This window comes from Ictidomys tridecemlineatus, chromosome 4 (genome assembly GCF_052094955.1).
Source record: "Ictidomys tridecemlineatus isolate mIctTri1 chromosome 4, mIctTri1.hap1, whole genome shotgun sequence".
NCBI classification, from domain to species: Eukaryota; Metazoa; Chordata; class Mammalia; order Rodentia; family Sciuridae; genus Ictidomys; species Ictidomys tridecemlineatus.
The window spans coordinates 76949349-76970223 of record NC_135480.1 but is presented as its reverse complement, the minus strand read 5'-3'; the positions used below and the strand labels follow the sequence as shown (position 1 = coordinate 76970223).

At 33.1% G+C, this 20875-nt stretch overlaps 1 protein-coding gene across 3 annotated transcripts in view; it reads right to left on the bottom strand.

The window, feature by feature from the left end:
* Positions 1–350: 350 nt before the first annotated feature.
* Naalad2 (N-acetylated alpha-linked acidic dipeptidase 2) overlaps positions 351–20875 on the bottom strand; it is a 43857-nt gene continuing 23332 nt past the window's right edge. For 2 of the 3 annotated variants that reach the window (XM_078046856.1, XM_040285084.2), the window contains 10 exons: positions 20601–20720; positions 20432–20514; positions 18277–18340; positions 17300–17367; positions 16341–16432; positions 10958–11048; positions 8013–8277; positions 4697–4778; positions 3305–3397; positions 351–1041 (listed from right to left, as the gene is read on the bottom strand). In XM_078046856.1, coding sequence (XP_077902982.1) covers positions 852–1041; positions 3305–3397; positions 4697–4778; positions 8013–8277; positions 10958–11048; positions 16341–16432; positions 17300–17367; positions 18277–18340; positions 20432–20514; positions 20601–20720 — 1148 coding nt within the window. In that variant the 3' untranslated portion in view covers positions 351–851. Of the gene's footprint in view, positions 1042–1572; positions 1724–3304; positions 3398–4696; positions 4779–8012; positions 8278–10957; positions 11049–16340; positions 16433–17299; positions 17368–18276; positions 18341–20431; positions 20515–20600; positions 20721–20875 lie in introns of those variants that run through there. The other variant, XM_078046857.1, reaches the window with a different exon arrangement.

Genomic DNA, 20875 nt, shown 5'->3' with positions numbered 1-20875 from the left:
TATACTTAAAAGCTCAAGGATCAACTAATTGATGTTCTTTAAAGTATGTGTGCCTGCCAATAAATCCATTCTAATTTTTGATTCTCAACTCTTTTGGTAACATGGTTGAACAGTCAAGCTAATTGAAACTTAATTATGTTCACCTGTAATTCTGTGATTTCATAAACACTTGCAGATGCTGATATGCTTTATAGAAGCTAGACTGGAACTTTGGAGCAGCTACCTCATCACCTATTAGATTTATGTATTTATTCAATAGAGTTGAATTTATCAAAAGTTTAGATACTATTGACTTTTTCTGACAATTGGCACTACATTGGTAATTTTACAAGAGAAGATGTGCTATCCCAGTTTTTCTACCAGACCTTTATTTTTTGTAGTCAAATTTACCAGGGCATAATTTTCATACAGTAAGATGTAGACATTTTTAGTTTGATGAGGTATGGCAAATGTGTACACTGCTGTAACAGCTCCAGATACAGAAAACACATTTATCCAAGAAAGATTTTCCATACATCTTTGTCACCATCCTTTCCCTCCGGTCGTTTGTCCAATCACCAATTTATATCTAGTTTAACACTTCTTCATGTAAATGGTTTTGCCTTATGTACTCTTATGCCTAGCTTCTGTCACTCAACAATGTCTTCCAGTAGCATTGCTTCCTTTAATTTTACTGCTGAGTAGTATTCCCTTATGGATATGTATTCCCACAATTTATCCATTTATCTGTTGGTAGACATTAAAAATCAAGATTTTAGAACACTCAGGCTTCACAGGCCATCAAAAAGACTGACTTCATCCTCAGACTTTCAGCAACACTTTTAATAGTTATTCACTTAGCTGATGCCTTCTTATAACACTTCTTTCAGTGTTCCTGCTGCTGCTTGAATTGTGAAAACTGCAATAGAAATATGTTTCTTTACTTCTGTCCAGGCCAAATGAGGGTCTGCTTTATTTTCAATATCAAACATAGCATCATAAATCCCAGGAAATGATTCTCCAGCATATTTGTTGTGGCTACTTGGAGCAAAAATGATGTGCCTAAAAGAAAATATTCTTATTTAAAACAAATGGAAATGAATTACTACCATAACTATATTCACTTCAGAAGTTATTTGGGAAAGTGAAAGGGTGCAATACATTATATATTCACTTAATAAAGTAACCTTTACAATCATACACGGAAAAATTATTCCTATACCACTGCAGTAGACAAACTCCATTATGTAACTACTTTAGAATATACTTTTAATATTTAGTTAATAGTCAAAAATGTATCTTAAAAATACAGTGTAGGCCAGTCACAGTGGCATATGCTTTTCATCCCAGTGATTCAGAGGCTGAGGAAGAAGGATCATAGGTTTGAGGCCAGCCTCAGCAACTAAACAAGAACCTGTCTCAAAATAGTAAAAGCACCCCTGTACCCAAAAAATAAAATTAAAAAATCAGTGTAATTTTTTTGGAGATTAGGTTGTAGTAACCTCATCAAATTTTAAAATTTATTGGTCCTTAGACCCTGAAATCCCAAGTCCTAATTATGGAGATAGTAAATGTTCAAATAGGACACAACAATAACTTACTTCCATATATATTTATTATGTCCTATAGTAATAAATAACTGGGAGAAAAGACTCAAAGTGGTAGAGTGCTTGCCTAGCACAAGTGAGGCACTGGGTTTGATCCTCAGCACCAAATAAAGGTATTGTGTTGTGTCCATCCGCAACTAAAAAAAAAAAAAATTTAATTTAAATAAGATAAATTATAAAATGTGAGCCATATAATATAGCAGTAGGCTGCAGATGAAAAGAGCAAAACTATACAGTAACATAGAAAGCTAAAAGAGATTATTAAGGGAAAAAAATATGTAAACTCCTATATGGTTCCATTTATCTTTAAGTAAAGAAAGGTTCATATTATAATGTGTGCATGTATATGTATGCAGACAATATGTGTATTATAAGTAAATGTATACATATATACATGAATACAATTTATGCATACTTACATGTAAACAATATATACAGATTATAATGATATACATTTTATATATTCATTCATATATATATATACATACATACATTTTATATATTCATTCATATATATATATACGTGTGTGTGTAAGAAATTCCCAATAAACACTGAATTTCTCTGAAAATAGTGGGACTGAGTGAAATATAGGAGAGAGTGATGAAAATGCCTTGTCTCTTTTTTTCTATATGCTCCCATAAAGACTGATATTTTTATATTTTAAAATAATAGATGTTTGATTATAAACAATAGAAATTTAAAGAGATTAATAACAAGACTATAGATATTGTTTTTAACTTTTTGATTTATATACTTAACTAATTGCCCTATTTCATTTGCATGAGTAAACATTTATGTTCTTATTTACAATTTATAAAACTAACTGCCATGTACTGAGTGTATGCTTCTTTAATTTTGCCTCGCTCACACTTACTATGTGACAGAGCTGGGCTCCATAAACTTCTTATAATTACTTAAATGTTAATAATAATCACTGATATTTAGGAAGGTAATGTATACAACAATTTTTGGCATGTTATTTGTTGATAGATAGCCTTAGCAATTAACATCATCTTAATTGAGATGGGAAAGCCATGGAAGCCACTTAAACTAAATCTCACATCTGTAAGTGAACTTGATCATATATTTTATGACTTTACATTTTAGGACCTTTCTAATTTCCACAAGAAGCCATAATTTACAAAGGACCTTGAGAAAACATGCTGATATACAAAAAGAAAACCATTATATTTCTTTATAGGAACATGGCAGCCATCTTTAAAAAACCTAAAATGTTATATGGAAATGTTACTCTACTTTGGAGAAAAGATCTGGGCCAAAGGGAGAACATTACAGAATAATAGATTTCAGATCTTTATGAAGAAAGTTTTGTAATAATGAGACTTTCTCTAACAGACTGGACTTCCTCATGAAGTAAGCTTCCCATCCTGTATGTTAACTGAGAGTCTGTAAGGATTCATGTAGATAGTTCAACTAGCTGAACTCTCCAAGATCTCCTTTTAAATTCTATGGCTTGATAATTTTGTTAGAAGAGTTCTTATTTAATCCTCACCATTTGTAGAAAAATGTGTAATTTTTTGGTATTATGTATTATACTAGTATTAGATGCATAATATGCCCATGTTTCTTTCAGTATACATAATCACCCTCTATTCATTTAATAATCACAGTTTACAGCAGACTTTAGGTATTTTTTTTTTCTTGTCAAAGTGAGGTATTTGGTACCCTTTAGTGGATTCCCTACTGTTTTCCTTACCTATAGAACTGTCTCCCAGGTAAACCAAGGGGATCAATGAATGCTCTTTCCAGAAGCATCAATTGGTCATTCATAATTCTCACTGCAATGGGACTTTGAGAACAAGAAATATGTAATTAAAACCTTTACTATAGAACCATATTTAAAATAATATTAAATAAAGATGACATGGAAAAATAATTAAAATCAATTTATTTTTCTTTTAATCAAAAATGCATATTAATCTAGTACTTCTTTACATGATAAACTACATAGCAAGGTCATCATTCTGGCATTTATAATAACAGTCCTACTGGTAATGATTTGTTTTTCAAGGCCACAAGATGATCAAAAAGAACTGGAAGACAGTCAGCTAGGCATTTTGGATAGTACAGGGTGAACTACCAAGTTGTTTCTGACAAGTCACTCAGCCTACTATGGAAGAAATGAGCCAAATAAAGGCAGAATAGCAAACAATGACTGAAGGTTTTAGGAGTCCACAAGAAGGGAAGGAAACAGTGGGCTGCGAATTCCTTTTGCACTTGAAATTTTCAGACTGTCATCTTGAGTTCCCTGGGCACTCCTACAATTCAAAGGAGAAGAAAGTCTCCTTAAAATGACTGACAAAGCCAGGTGTGATGGCTCATGCCCTTAATATCAGCAGTTCAGGAGGCTGACAGGAGGACTAGAAGTTCAAAGCCAGCCTCAGCAATTCAATGAGGTCCTAAGTAACTTCAGGAAACCCTGTCTCTAAATAAAAATACAAAAAAGGACTGAGGATGTGGCTCAGTAGTAAAGCACCCCTAGGTTCAATCCCAGGTACCAAAAGGAAAAAAAAAAAAAATGACTGGCAAAGCTTTCTGTTTTCTGATTAAGTCTGAAAACGTAATGTCATGGACTATAATGTATGGAGCAATTTATGTTTATTACATAATGTTTTACTTTGAATATAACTTTTAAACTATTTTCAAGCTAAAACTGGCAACAAGTTATATGAATTCGATAAAGAAAGAATTATAAATTGATGCATAGAAGTGTTGGAAAAGGACTATAATGAAATAGAGTACAAATGCACTTAAACCCATAAAGCTATGAATGAATACCAGCTAAACAACACAAACTCCTAAAAACACATTTCTGGCCCTTGTATTGAAATAAGTGTTTAGACTTCCATTTACAACAGTATCTCCTGAATCACCTGAAGTTCTTTTTAAAAAGCAAATTTTAATTCTCTATGTCTTGGGTGGGCTCTGATTTCTGCCTTTCTAACAAGCTTGCAGGTAATGGTCATGCTATTGATTTGCAGACCATAATTTGAATAGCAGTGATTTAGAGCTGAATGCTTAAGCGAGTGAAAACAGTTCATTCTTTCAACCAGATTATTCTTCAAAACAGTAGGCATCTGAAACTTACTTATTAAGATCAACTTCTGTGAGTCTTCTATGAAAATCTGAAGCAGCCTCTGAGAAGTTTTTTACAGCAGAAAACAAGGAGTCTTTTTTTTTTTAAGTAGAGAAAAAAAATTACAGGCATTAGTGAGTCATATTTTAATTTCATTTTCTGTCCTCTCCACACTAATGTGATGGAATAGATGCTGAAACTATTTTGTTACTGAATCTTCTTGTAGATTCATGAAAAGTATCAGAATATATCACCAAAAATATTGTATGGAATTTTTTAAATGGCTAAAATTATTCTTAAGGAAATTACCACTCAAAAATTTAGAATATAGATAATTCTTTGACCTATAATTTACCCAAAGCCAATATTCATTCCTTTATATATTCATTTAATACATTTTTATTAGGACAATTACTCCACATAAAACACTGAATATATAGCTATAAATAAATGATAATCCCTATAATTGTTACTGGATTAAAACAATAACAATTTTTTTTCCTGGCACCAGGGATGGAACTCAGGGGTACTTGGCCACTGAGCCACATCCCCAGCCCTATTTTGTATTTCATTTAGAGACAGGGTCTCACCGAGTTGCTTAGCGCCTTGTTTTTGCTAAAGCTAGGTTTGAACTCTTGATCCTCCTGCCTCAGCCTCCTGAGCCACTGGGATTATAGGTGTGTAACACTGAGCCCGACTCAATTTTAATTTCCAAGCAGTACATTTAAGATCTTACTCAAAAGACAACCTGTGACAAACTGATATATCCAGACTCAATGATCAGGTTTGATGGGTTAAACTATTCTTTAGTTTACAAATTAGGTTCTCAAGACTTTTTTAATGCTACAATTTATTGTTTTTCATGTTTTCTAAGCAGGAGTTGATTGATGGATACTGGGAATTGAACCCAGTGTTGCTTTGCCACTGAGCTACATCCTCAGCCCTTTTTATTTTTAATTTTGAGACAGGGTCTTGCTGAGTTACTGAGGCTAGCCCCAAATGTGTGATCCTCCTCTCTCAGCTTCCCAAGTATCTGGGATTACAGGCATACACCAACCACTGCACCCGGCTTCTAAGCAATACATTATTGTTTTGCTATTTGCATCATTCATATGCAGACAAAGTATAACATAAAGTATTCATTTTATGGATACAGCATGTACAGCTCAGACAACAGGATTTCTATTTAGGTCACTCTGATAATTGGTACCTTCAATATGAACACATTTAGAATGAAAAACTGGGTCTTTTCATCCTAGATTTTCTTCAATTTTACTTGTGTTTTAAATCTTGCTTAAATAATAACAGATGTGATGGAAACTGAGGGAAGAGAGTATTGAAGTTTTTAATTTTAACTGTAATAACAGAAGTTACAAGGCACAGTGGCACATGCCTGTAATCCCAGTGACTGAGAAGCCTGAGGCAGTAGGATCTCAAGTTCTAGGCCGGTCTCAGCAACTTAGACCCTAACTCAAAATAAAACATAAAAAGGACTGGGGATGTAGTTCAGTGGTAAAGCTACCTGGGCACAATCCCCAGTATTGCAAAAAAGAAAAAGAAAAATGTACTGGAGTCAAGATAAGAATGGAAATGTTTTCCTAGAATTTAGTGACTCAGGTCAATGACAATATTGGCAAAAGCCACTTTCAGGAGATAAGATAGCACAATGAATTAATTTGTGTGGCATGGAGAACTGAAGACAGGGAATGCCAATTTTGTGTTCATTCATTTGGTAATTCATCAGACCTTTCTTCTTCATTGAAAACATTTTCCAAGTTAATGTTTTTGACTGGCACTAAATGAAGACTTTAAATAGTGAAAGAAGTAGTACACATCAAAAAAAGAAATACTGTTGAAAGATAGGAAAATATTTCATCTGAAGGATAGTCACCAATGAAGAAATTACTAAAATAGAGCAGAGCAAGGCATTGACAGAGCAGACCAGGTCCCAAACACGGTAAGCTGGTAGAAGAATGAATACCATTTAAAGGGAGCCCTTCTGTTGAGCTTGTGTAGTTTATGCCTCTTGATTGGACCCTGATTTATACAAATGGATAAGACATAATTCCGCCAAAAGGAAATCTGGGCACTTATAAAGGCAACTGTATGCTAAATAGCCAAAGAAATATCAAGGACTGTCTTCCTGTTAACTCTGCTTATTTCTCTAATTTAATCTCTTCATTTCCTTCACCATGCAGAGATACCCCAATCATTTATATAACCACAATTCTCTGTATTTTCTTTGCTTTATTTTATTTCTATATCAAAATACCTCTTTTCTTTGTAACTTCATAAAGATTACTAACACTTATGTAATAATACTTAAAATAACATATGACCACTCCATAACACTTTTTTGTGCTATAGTACTCTGTGTACCCTCTAATTTCCTATGCATTTTGTCTTCTCCTTGCCCACATAAGATTTTAATCTTTGAGTATTTGACTAAGTCTTATAATACAATCTGTCCAAAATAACAGCACTTTCGACAGAGTAAACAGTACATATTTTACAATTTTGTTATATAAGAATAAGTCCCCCCGAATAATAAAATAAAGTGATAATAAAATAGTAATAATAGGCAGCATTTATTAAGAACAGTGCTAACCACCACTGCTTTTATATTACTTAACGATCTCCACAATAATCATTGACATATTATTGTCTTTCATTTTATTGTTTCACTTCTTAAAACAAAAAACTGGGGCATAGAGAAGTTAAGTAACTTTCCAAAGAACACACAGACTAAATGGTAGAGCTGGGATCTAATTTAGGCAATCTTCCAGACCCAATACTCTATGCTACTATTCTACATTATATTTTAATCCCTACTTTATAGGAGATATATGAAGTAGAACCAAAACTGAGTGACCAGTTAAAAAAAGAAAGATATTTACATAGTTATAACATATTTACATAGCTTATAACTATGTAAATAATTATTCATTTACACAAACACTAATGGAAATATTCAGTGATAAGAATGTTTAATACATATATGTAGTAGAACTGGTGGTCTTCTCTAATTTTCAATATTTTTACAATTTCTTCACTTTGCTTTTGTAAAAGTGAAAAATGTTCTTAAAGGCAGTATAGAATAAGGAATATTTACCAATCCACTGCTTGTAGCACTAACTCAGCCATAATGGATTCATTCTAGACACATCAGATTAAATCAGATTCCTAATTAAGTAGATGTTCATTTTTGTGTAAAAGAATTAGTTAGGCAAAATAAGTAATTATGACTAATTCTAGAATGAAACAGTATCTATTGATCATAAAAGATAATATCATCAAGCACTACCTTAAAGATTATAAAATGTCTTACCAAATGATACCCCCTCATCTTTCAATTGCTGGTCATATTTCTTGGATAAATTGAAGATACTTGCTGCATAGTTTTCCAAAGCTGTTCCATAGTCTTGAATATTGAAAGGAATGATTATAGATTCTGCAAGCTCATATACCAGTGCTCCTCGTAATTGAGCCACAGAGAGCTGTTTCTTAAATGTGGGGTCATAAAAATTCTCAACTAATTCAAATGTTTCATAAATTGTGTGATATACAGGGTAGCTGCTGTATTTATCTGTTTTCTAAAAAAGAGAAGATTCAAGTGTAAAATAAAATTGGATATTTATTCAAATTAAAATATTTTATGTAATCAAGAGAAGTGACTGAAAAATTAATATGTATCCTGAGTTTTAACACAATAAAGCAAAAATATTGAAATTTAATTAACTAAAATATTGCAACCAATAATTCACTGATTTAAAATTTTACCTTTATTCATTTTATATTCATGCAGCTTTTATTCAAAATGCCGCTGCTTGAAGTTTTTCTTTATTGTATTTCTAATAACTAAAATTAAGGAATATATATTTGATCTGCACATTAGCAGTTTGAAATTATCCATCAATTGGGAATTAAAGGTGCTTGGCAGCTAGGTATTTATTCAACTGAACAATGGTGTATTTAATGTCTTCCCTCCCCAAGAAGTGTATAACCAAATCATTTAACCTTTATTACATAATTAAGAGCTACTATAATGAACATTAATTATGGTATAGTAGGATTGTATAAGAATATATATATAAAATTTTAGTTCTTAGGTCTACCTATCCTAAGTTTAGTTTACCACCTGCTACCTTGTTATAGGGTTATCATTCATATTATCATTCTTATTTAGTCTCACTAGAAAAAATTTTGTCTTGGTCACTCTTCTTCTAATTGTCTGTTTCTAATCTGTAGTGGTCTTAGAAACTATATAACTGCTCAAATTGATGACAGGGTACAAAAGTGAAAAGGCCTTAAAAATGAATTAAAAGCTCACCTTTTATGTACAGTTGACCACTAAACAACATTGGTGTTAGAGATACTGATTTGTCCCCACACATATATTTCAAAATTCAAGGATAACTTTTCACTCTCCAAAAACTGAACTACTAATATCCTGTTAATGACAGGAAGCCTTACTGAAAACAACAACAATTATCATATATTTTGTGTGTAATATGTATTCTATATAGTGAAAATATGTGGGAATCAGAAAAGATTACTTTTTATTATGCCCATGCAACTTACTGGAGAGACAACTGATAATGCAGGGATGATTAGTGTCATATGGCATTTGAAACAGATACTCGCAACACTTAAGCTCACCACAATACAATAGAACACAGCTATGAAATTATTATAGTAGTATAGTGTAGACTATAATTAATTTTAATACTTCTTTACGTGTTTATATTTCTTTCTCCTGCAAATGATACCAGGTCTCCTTAAGCATTTGTGTGTAGGTTTTGATAAATTCTAAATAGTTATAATAAACTTTCCTGGTAGTAAATAATAACACAGACTATTTTTTAAATACATTTAATGTATTCATGACATACCTAATCTTTTATGTGTATTTTTTGACAGGGAAGCTACATTATTCATCTGTACATTTTTCAAATTGTAGTGAATCTCCAAAAAAATCTACATATAAATGAGCCCATGCAGTTCAAACCCATGTTGTTCAAGGGTCAACTGTATTAAGTATAAGGCATATTAGTTTACAGAATTTATACATCTATTTTGTAATATTCCTAGAACTGTTCTAGCTTAATTCTTTGTTCTTAATTATATTTTGGACTGTCAATTGGATACATATTATCTACATACAAGATGTTGGTGTATTGCACTTTTGATTTGAAAACTGATTAAAAGCTGTGAAAATCTGTGTTTACTAATGAAATCTTCAGTGTAATTTATGGTTTAATTTATAATATAGACAAGTCAATATGGTATGTTGACTATATCCAAGTTAACTATATCATCTGGGTGCTTAGGTGACAGGGATGCAAACTAGACACTGCAGAACAGAAGAATATCAAGTTAATAATTAAGAGAAACTTGCTGTTCTTTACTCAGAAGTCCTGGACTCATGATAGGCAGGATTTGGAATATGAAGAGGGGCTACTGAGAATAGACTAGTGTACCCCTCAAACAAAATACATCCTCCAACTGCATTTTCCTCAGGAAAAGGACATCAGAGCCTACAAGATGAGGCTAGGAAAAAATAAATAAAACTAGGCTAGAAGATGAGATTTTTTCCAACTTACCCTGAATCAAGAAAAGAATATGAATTACCTACTACTGATAACCATGTGCCGTTACTCTGTGAACTGCCACTTCAGTGAATAAACCTAGTAGTGAAATACTCACAAAATAATCCAAATTACTTCCTGGTTTATCTAGAAGAGCAGGCAGTCTGTCTGCATCCCTGGAGTTCTTTCCAGGCCACATGTCTATTTAGTGCCCAATGCCAAACAACTCAGAAAACAGTTCCTCACCAATGGAAGGTGGATTCATACATTGTTGCTATAGTTTAGAACTGAAATGTCCCCCAATGTCCCATGAGTTAAAGGGTTGGTCCTCAGGTTGCACTACTAGAAGGTAGCCAAACTTTTAAGAAGTAGGCCTTGTGAGAGGTCTTAGGTCTTTGGGGCATGATAGTCTGGAAGGATAGTGGCAATACTTCTTATTCTTATTTCCCTCTTGGCTTCCCAGCTGTAATTAGGTCAGCAGCTTTCTTGCACCATGTGTTCCCCACAAGATGTGCTTCCTCAACCAGGCCCAAAAGCACTGATGCCACTGACCATGGACACAATTCTCCCAAATGCTGAGTCCAAATAACCTCTCTCTATCAGTAGTTCACCTCAGGTATTTGTTACAGTAATGGAAAGCTGACTAACACAAATGCTATATATTGAAAATAATAAAGTGGCTTACCCTGTTCTTGGTGTAACGAACTCTGCCTGAAGCAATTCCAAGTCTCTGAAAATAAGCTTCAAAATCACTTCCAGATCCCAGCTTGTTGATTCTAGATGTAAAATATGGAAAAATAAATAAAAATACATACATATATGATATACAATTAGATAACACAAAGTTAAGTAGATGATTAATGAATCCTGCCCCAAGAGTAGTAAGAAATTACATAGTGTATGTACTACAAGGATTAGTACAAGCTAATAGCCTTTGAGGTAATTTTTTCCTAGCATACATTGGAAAATTACTGTAATAAATTTATAAATCTGCATTGAAGACAACCAGAGATTGGCAGTGTCATCAAAACTTGTAGCCTAGTGATGAAGCTATCTTTCAAATTTTCAGCATCTAAGAAAAGTGCAAAGCAATGTAGCTATGTTGCCTACATTGGAGATCTATAGTCCAATATGAAATTTGCCACAAGGAAATCTATATTTAAGATCATGAAGAATCTGTGTGTCTCATTTCATTTCAAAACAAATCTATTTATGATATATTTATTTGCATATAATTAAAATCACTGTACATATGCACATGCATATATATGCATATACATACATGATCTAATGATGTGAAAATTTTTTGTGAACTAATGGTGAGTCAATAAAGCAGAATATAATATTATATTTGCATTAAGAACACTGCCTAATAGAAGAAAAAGCAGGCCCAAATCTTCACCATGTTGCCTTAGGAGATGACTTCCTTAACAAGACTCCTAAAGCACACACACACACACACAAAAATCAATAAATAGGATGGATTCAAACTAAAAAGCTTTTTCTCAGCAAAGGAAACAATCAATAACATGAAGAGAGAGCCTAAAGAATGAGAGACAATCTTTACCACATGAACTTCAGATAGAGTACTAATCTCCAGGATATATAAAGAACTCAAAAACCTTAACAGAAAAACAAACAAACAAACAAACAAACAAATAACCCAGTCAATAAATGGGTTAAGGAACTAAACAGACACTTTACAAAAGAAAAAATAGAATCGATCAACAAATATATGAAAAAATGTTCAACATCTCTAGCAATTAGAGAAATGCAAATTAAAAACTACTCCAAGATTTAATCTCACTCCAGTCAGAATGGCAATTATCAAGAATACAAGCAACAATAATTGTTGGTAAGGATGTGGGGAAGAAGGTACACTCATACATGCTGGTAGGACTGCAAATTGTGCAAGCATTAGGAAAGCAGTATGAAGATTCCTTAGAAAACATGGAATGGAACACCATTTGACCCAGATATCCCACTCCTCTGTTTATACCCAAAGGACTTAAAATCAGCATGATACAGTGACATAACCACATCAATGTTTATAACAGCTCAACTCACAATTGCCAAACTATGGAACCAACCTAGATGCCTTTCAACAGATGAATGGATAAAGAAAATGTGGTGTGTACACACACACACACAATGAAATATTACTCAGTCTTAAAGAATGAAATGATTGCATTTGCTGGTAAATGGATGGAGCTGGAGAATATCATGCTAAGTGAAGTAAGCCAATCCCCCAAACCAAAGGCAAAATGTTTTCTCTGATATGCAGCTGCTAATTCAGAATAAGGCAAGCAGGCAGCAACTAGGGAAGAGTAGAGTTACTTTGGATTAGGCAGAGGGGAGTGAAGGGAGGGGAGAGGATAGAGGGGTAGGAAGGATAGGAGAATGAATCAGACATTATTACCCTGTATGCATAAATGACTACACAACCAGTAGTGTGATTCTATATTGTGTACAATCAGAAGAATGAGAAGTTATATTGAATTTATGTATGATATGTTAAAGTGCATTTTACTGTCACATATAACTAATTAGAACACATTTTAAAAATGCCAAAAGAAAAAGAAAGTGTATATTTCCAAACTACTAGATTATTACATGTATTTTGAGATTGAGGCCTTGGATGCTCTTAAAATATCTTTTGTATTCTACTCTTTGTTGAACAAGGATGTGAAACTTTTATGAAAGAAACACATTTAAGCTTTCAAAAGACTGATTTGGGATATGAAATGAGGCTATTAACTTCCACCTTCATTTACTAGTATTAGAAATAGCACTGTAGTAGAAAATGAATATACAATAAATTCAAGGAAGCTGCTGTTGCATGAATGAAAAGGGGAAAAAATTAACATATTATATATTATACAAAATCTTTATATATAATCTTTGTATATGTTCTATATATAAAATCTGTATATATTATATATAATAATATTACATAGATATATAGATATATATATAATCTAAAATAATTACAGGTCAATACAATTTGTTGGTTGCTAACAATGCCTCTTAGTAAATTTACAAGCAAATAGTCCATTATTTGTTTTTCTTCCCTTCATCAATATCATGGGAAGTTATATTTTTATTAGTATCTACTACATATTGGAATAAAATTTTATATAAGAATACCAAATAGTGACTAATAATATAGCAAAAACATTTTGATTAAAAATTTGCAAAATTACACCCATCTGTGCTCTATTATAGGTTAAAAAATATAACCTATAATAGAGATTATACCTCTATGGCTGTGCTGGATGATTAGCAGAACAAAACCTGGGAGGAGAAAGCTTTTATCAACTTCACTCCATGGCACCAAAATAGACCTGTCACCAATGGTACAGAATAGAGAACACAGAGTCTAACCCACAAAACTTCAGTGGTGCCAAAAACATACATTAGATAAAAGATAGCCTCTTCAACAAATGGTGCTGGAAAACTGAAAATCCACATGTAACACAATGAAATTAAATCTCTATCTTTCACCATGCACAAAACTCAACTCAGAGTGGATCAAGGACCTAGGAATTTGGGCTGGGGATGTGGCTCAAGCGGTAGTGCGCTCGCCTAGCATGTGTGCGGCCCAGGTTCGATCCTCAGCACCACATACAAACAAAGATGTTGTGTCCTCCGAGAACTAAAAAATAAATATTAAAATTCTCTCTCTCTCTCCCTCTCTCTCTCACTCTTTCTTTAAAAAAAAAAAAAAAAAGGACCTAGGAATTAAGCCAGAGACCTTGCACCTAATGAAAAAAAAAGTAGACTCAAATCTCCATCATGTCCATTTAGGCCCCAACATTTTTTTTTTACTAGTTGCTCAAAACATTACAATGATCTTGACATATCATATATCATACATTTGATTCAAATGGGGTATGAATTCTTACTTTTTCCATGTGTACAAATTGCAGGATCACATTGGTTATACAGCCACATTTATACATACTGCCATACTAGTGTCTGTTGTATTCTGCTGCCCTTCCTATCCCCTTCCTATCTCCCCCCTCCCGTCCTTTCACTTTTCTCTACCTCATCTACTGTTATACATTTCTCTCTCTTTTTTCCCTTCTCCCTCACATCATCTTATATGTAATTTTGTATAACAATGAGGGTCTCCTTCCATCTTCCATGCAATTCCCATTCTCTCTCCCATTCCCTCCCACCTCTAGTCCCTGTCTAATGGTAATCTTCTCATGCTCTTCCTCCCTGCTCTGTTTTGAGTTGCCTCTTTTATAACAAAGAAGACATTCGGCATTTGTTTTTTTAGGGATTGGCTAACTTCACTTAGCATAATCTGCTCTAATGCCATCCATTTCCCTGCAAATTCCATGATGTTGTCATTTTTTAGTGCTGAGTAATATTCCATTGTGTATAAATGCCACTTTTTTTATCCATTCATCTATTGAAGGGCATCTAGGTTGGTTCCAAGATCTAGCTATTGTGAATTGTGCTGCTATGAACATTGATGTAGCTGTATCCCTGTAGTATGCTCTTTTTAGGTCTTTTAGAATAGTCTGAGAAGGGGAATAGCTGGGTCAAATGGTGGTTCCATTCCCAGCTTTCCAAGGAATCTCCATACTGCTTTCCAAAGTGGTCGCACCAATTTGCAGTCCCACCAGCAATGTACAAGTGTACCCTTTTCCCCACATCCTCACCAGCACTTGTTGTTTTACTTCATAGTAGCTGCTATTCTTACTGGAATGAGATGGTATCTTAGAGTGGTTTTAATTTGCATTTCTCTGATTGCTAAAAATGGTGAGTATTTTTTCGTGTATTTGTTGACTGATTGTATGTCCTTCTCTGAGAAGTGCCCAACTTTCTTAATAAAATTCCTGTAGCACAAAAATTAAAACCAAGAAAAAATAAATGGGATTCATTCAAACTCAAAAGCTTCTTCTCAGCAAAAGAAACAATCAGTGAGGTGAATACAGAGCCTACAGAATGGGAACAAACCTTTACCACAAGCACATCAGAGCACTAATCTCTAGGATATATAAATCACTAAAAAACCTTAACACCAAAATAACAAATACCCAATCAATAAATGGGCCAAGGAACTGAAGAGACACTTCTCAGAAAAGGATATACAATCAATCAACAAACTTATGAAAAAAATTGTTCAACATCTCTAGCAATTAAAGAAATGCAAATCAAAACTGCTCCAAGATTTTGTCTCATTCCAGTCAGAATGGATCTATTAAGAATATAATCAACAATAAGTGTTGGCGAGGATGTGGGGGAAAAGGTACACTCATACATTGCTGGTGGGACTGCAAATTAGTGCAGCCGATATGGAAAGCAGAATGGAGAATCCTTGGAAAACTGGAAATGGAACCACCATTTGACCCATCTATCCGATTCCTAGGTCTATACCTAAAGGACTTAAAAACAGCATACTGCATATAGCACCACAATTCACAATAGCTAAATTGTGGGACCAACTCGGATACCTTTCAGTAGATGAATGGATTGGGAAATTTTGGTATATATACACAATGGAACATTACTCAGCAATAAAAGAGAATAAAATCATGGCATTTGCAGGTAAATGAAGTTGGAGAATATAATACTAAGTGAAGCAAGCCCACACCAAAAAACCAAAAGCTGAATGTTTTCTTTGATATGAGGATACAGATGAATAATGGCAATTGGGGGAAGGAGTATGGAAGGAATGGAGGAACTTTAGATAAGGCAAAGAGGAGGGAGGGTAAAGGAGGGGGCAATAGGGTAGGAATGATTGTGGAATGAGTTAGACATCATTACCCTAAGTACATGTATAAGACATGAATGGTGTGAAAATATACTGTGTACAATCAGTGTTTTGAAAAGTGTGCTTTAAATGTAGAATATGAAATGAATTGCATTCTGCCATCATGTATAACAAATCAGAATATATTACATATATATATATATATATATATATATATATATATATATATACATTAAAAAATTCACTCCAATTATTGATGATACATATGAGGATTACATGTTTGGGGAAATGTGGGGCAGAGGGGAATTTATGGAAGAAAAGATGAATGTAAGTGATTTACCTAGGAAAACCTTTATTTTCAGGTGAAGGGTCTTTTTCCAACCAGCTTTCATAAAGTGATTTACTTTCAAAACCATCATCTGGGCTAGACATCTAGAAAGATAATCAAATACTGGTGATTAAGAACAGAAACAACTAAATTTATTCCATTATAAAACTATATATTTGCTAGGCAGGATGGCACAAGCCCGTATTCCCAATGGCTTGGGAGTCTGAGGCAGGAGGATCGAAAGTTCAAAGCCATCCTCAGCAACTTAATAAGGCCCTATGCAACTCACTAAGACCTTGTCTCTAAATAAAATAACAAAAGGGGGCTGGGGATGTGACTCAGTGGTTGAGTGCCCCTGGGTTCAATCCTCAGTACCAAATCCTCAGGTTAGAAACAATCTGGGTTCCAGGCACAATGGTATTCCTACAGTTCTAGCTTCTGGGGAGGCTGAGACTGGTGGACTGCCCAAGCCCAGGAGTTCAAGACCAGCCAGGGCAAAATGGTGAGTCTGTGTCCTCTCTAGCTTTCAAAGTTTTTAGTTTTGATGGTCTTCTACTTTTATCATTGTTGCTGCCAAACTTTATCTTATGAGACTTGACAAAGTAACCACCCAATTTATATTTGTTGTATGAAAGGAGTTGCTGGGAAACACAATTTTTTGAACTCTGAGATTTTTCTGTAGCAGTTCAATGTTCTTTTCAGTGTAACAAAATGCTCTGTCAGATTAATATTGAGCCTACTATACATTATAAGTTAGTATACAATTAATAAACACTATTATTAGAAAGAACAGACTGGAAATACTATCTTCACATTTATGTCACATAGTAAATTTCATATTAAAAGTTTTGTTTTTATTTGTCCTTTATATGAGTCAACCAACTTAAAATTAAGTGCCACTAGCTTAAGGGAAAAAAGTGTTATTCATGTATCCAGTCATCAGAAAACATAGTAAGACAGATCTTATATACCTCTTTTGTCAGTTTATACATCAACTGGTAAAGAAGGGGTGTACAGTCAACTCTGAGAGTATAATTGCCTGAAAAATAAATGAAACTACTATTCATACTTCCAAATGAAACTTGAATTGTGCTTAATTCTTACATTATTTTAAAATTTTAAATAAGATATAACAGTCTTTATATCAAATGCATCATTCCCATGGAATAAAAGAGGGTAGAATTTTCTCTCCAGGAATAGGAGAATCTGCCATACATATTTTGGGCTGAAATGGCCTTGGGTGTCTGAGGCAAGAGCTCTCACACAATTCAGACCTCATCCTTATGGCAGTATCTCTCTTAGGCAATAGCAGGATAAGGTTACAGAATTCCATCTGTATTCACTCATTCATTTCAATTTTACATATTAAGATATTAGAGTATGTATGTATGCTCTGACATTCTTCTAGAAAAATTAAAATTCAACAAAAGACTAGAGACATACATATGTCAAATTCAAAAGGAAAGAGTTTGTGCAGATTCCAATAAATACAGGAAATATTCCTGTCTTTTTATACTTTTTTAAGAAACTGTTTTAAAATAGGAAATATATCTATATAAAATATTCTGTAAATATTATTACAGGAAATATTTCTTTATGAAATATTCTGTAGAATATTTTTACCAAAATTTATTTAATATATCCATAGCAAAAATGTGGTTAATACTAGAGTTTAAGTAGTAGACCAAGACAGATAAATAAATATGGTAAATATAACAAAGAAACTAAAAGCAATAGGTTAGTTATGATTCCAAATAATTGATATAAATCATTATTTTCTCCGTGGTAAAATAGAAAATTAAGTTATTACTGAGAAGTCTCATAGGAACAGAATATCTGAAATAGATAATAAGTTGGAATTTATAGACTTAAAGGACACATAATGCATAATAACCATAAAGGAAAATTACTTTCTAAACATCTTACTTAAAAATGAAATAAAATTTACCTTCTATAGATGAATCTGAATTGATATAAGCAACACTTCTCTCTTGGAGTATCTTTACATTCTCCTATAGTTGAAGCAAAGTTGTTAATTCACAGTATTTACGATCATAAAAATATAAACAAAATAAGCACAATAGTTTTGTGGAAGAGTGATCTGCAAATATCTTTATAACCAAATACTTACACCTGCCTGTGACCATAGCTTCTGAGATAATGTTGATAATTGGTTGGTTGAAAACATTATGCAATTAAAACAAGAAAGAAGATTACTATGAGTCAGTAGCTAATATATATAGTAATAGCAGAGAGCCCCAAAGGAAAAGAAACATTTTCAATATGTGGTTCTTTGATTCCCTGAATCAATAGATGTAGGGATGAGGTTCCCAGACTCTGGGGACTCAGCCCCGATACACTAAATCAGAATTGCTCAATGTGAGGCCTGGAAATCTGTATCATCAGGTATCCCTGAGGATTAATCTTCACTCCTGTTGAGATTCCCTCAGAGTGAATACCCATGTAAAGTTACCATTTTAAAAGCAAAAATAGAAAATTTTCATACTATGTTAATAAAAATATAAAGAAGTGAAAAATAAAAAAGAACAGAGGAAAAAACGGTGGAAAGAAGGAGTGACAGGTTTGAACAAAAGTAATTCTGCCATACACACACAGACACAGAAGGGAACATGCTGAGAGAGCCCTTTACCTCTCTTTCAAGCTTTCTTCCTCATGAGAACAAGTTATAGTAAATACATTTAAGACGGTATGGCTAGGCCCAAATAACTGTCACCTCTTTGCTCTTGCCTAGAAAGGCAAGATGATAGCTACCTTTTCATTACATAGAAAAATGTACTCGGAGCTTCCACTATAACAGGTTTATAATGGAAATGAAGAAGATTTCTCATGTGTATTTATAAGTGTTAAGTATGCTGTTGAATATGATAAAGAGTCTTGGTAATAAACTAGGACAAGTATTATTTCTTAATCGCTATTTATATAAGTTAATGCAAAACATATTAATCACTTTCTGTTGTAAATTTGTTTACTCTGAGCTTCTGAAATTAAACAGACATGTGTATTTATGTATATATGCATCATAAGAAATTACATATTTCTAAAAATAAATTCTTAATTAATATTTGATTCATCTAAAGTAATGTTCTTCCAACATGCCTTCAGAATACTAATGTAAAAATTAAAATCTACAACGTACATATGATCAACAAAGCATAAGTGATATCAGATAAGTATCTCTGTGCATGATTGTATTCTCATGTTTACTTGATTTGTATTATTTTCATAAATTTAAAGTAATGCAAGAGAAAATGAGTCAAGAAGGAGGCATTTTTTTAAACTAAACACAATGCAAAACACATATGCATGCTTCATAAGAACTCCATACAATCTGAACTGACAAGAGTTAAATACAGGGTAGAAAGATAGCAAGTACTTTCACAGTGCACCTAAATTTATAAAAATGTATGAGCTCATCCCAAACACAGAAGAACTTAGAGATTACTCAATAGGGAGGCATAGGAAATAAACAAAAGACAGGAGCATATGACACTTAGAGAATTCAGAGCCAGTTATGAATGAAAATCAATCATCTCTCAAGGAAAAATGAACCTGTGAAACTACACAGTAAATTGATTTATTAAAGTAATCCAAGTTACAGTTATCATTTTATATATATCCTTTTACAACATATATATCTTTAGCAAATGGTATATATGTTATAAAAGGCAAAATGTAACTATGGTTGCTATTTTATGTGGAATTTGTAAATGTGAAATAATTATCAGAATATAATCATCTTAATTAAATAAGCTTTCCCAGAAGACCTCCAAGGAAACTTTAAAATTTTGAAAATTAGTTTCAATTTACATGTAAAAAATACTTCCTAATGTTGAAGTTACTGATTTTATTTTCACAAAACAAATGCAAATAGATTTGAGTAGATTTGTTTGTTGACTAAGAGGCTATTATGTTTTGTCAAACTAATAAGAAAGTAAAAACAAATTCTATTTCTTAAATTCTGTCCAATCATTCTCCAAATTAAAACCATATAAAGTAATGGAGTCTAGCTGTGCTCATCCTGAGTTAGATATTTGTTCTTTGTTGATCAAAACAGTAACAAGAACCTTGGCCATCTTATTTACCTCAGCCCATTCTGTAGAACCCAGCAGTCCAAATTCTTCTGCATCCCAACTGGCAAAAATGATAGTTCTCCTAGGTCTCCAGCCTGTATTCATTGTTAAAATACAGAGTTAGGTATACCTGCCTAGGAATAAAGGAAATATAAGGAAGTCACATTCTCTTATCACTTACCTCTTCTTATCAATTTTCCAAAACTCTGAGCAATTTCTTGCAAAACGGCTGTCCCAGTAGTTGGGTCAATACCTCCAAACACCCAAGAGTCACGGTGCCCTCCCAGAATAACATACCTGTCTGGAAAACAAAAACTTTGAATACATTATAAATATTTGTAATGTATGTCTTCAAATTAAACTTCCTCCTGCTTGAGTTTCTCCCACAAAAAATAATCAGCAAAAAGTAAAACCTTTAGAGTTGTACAATTTTCCCCAAATTTAGTAGTTGCAAAT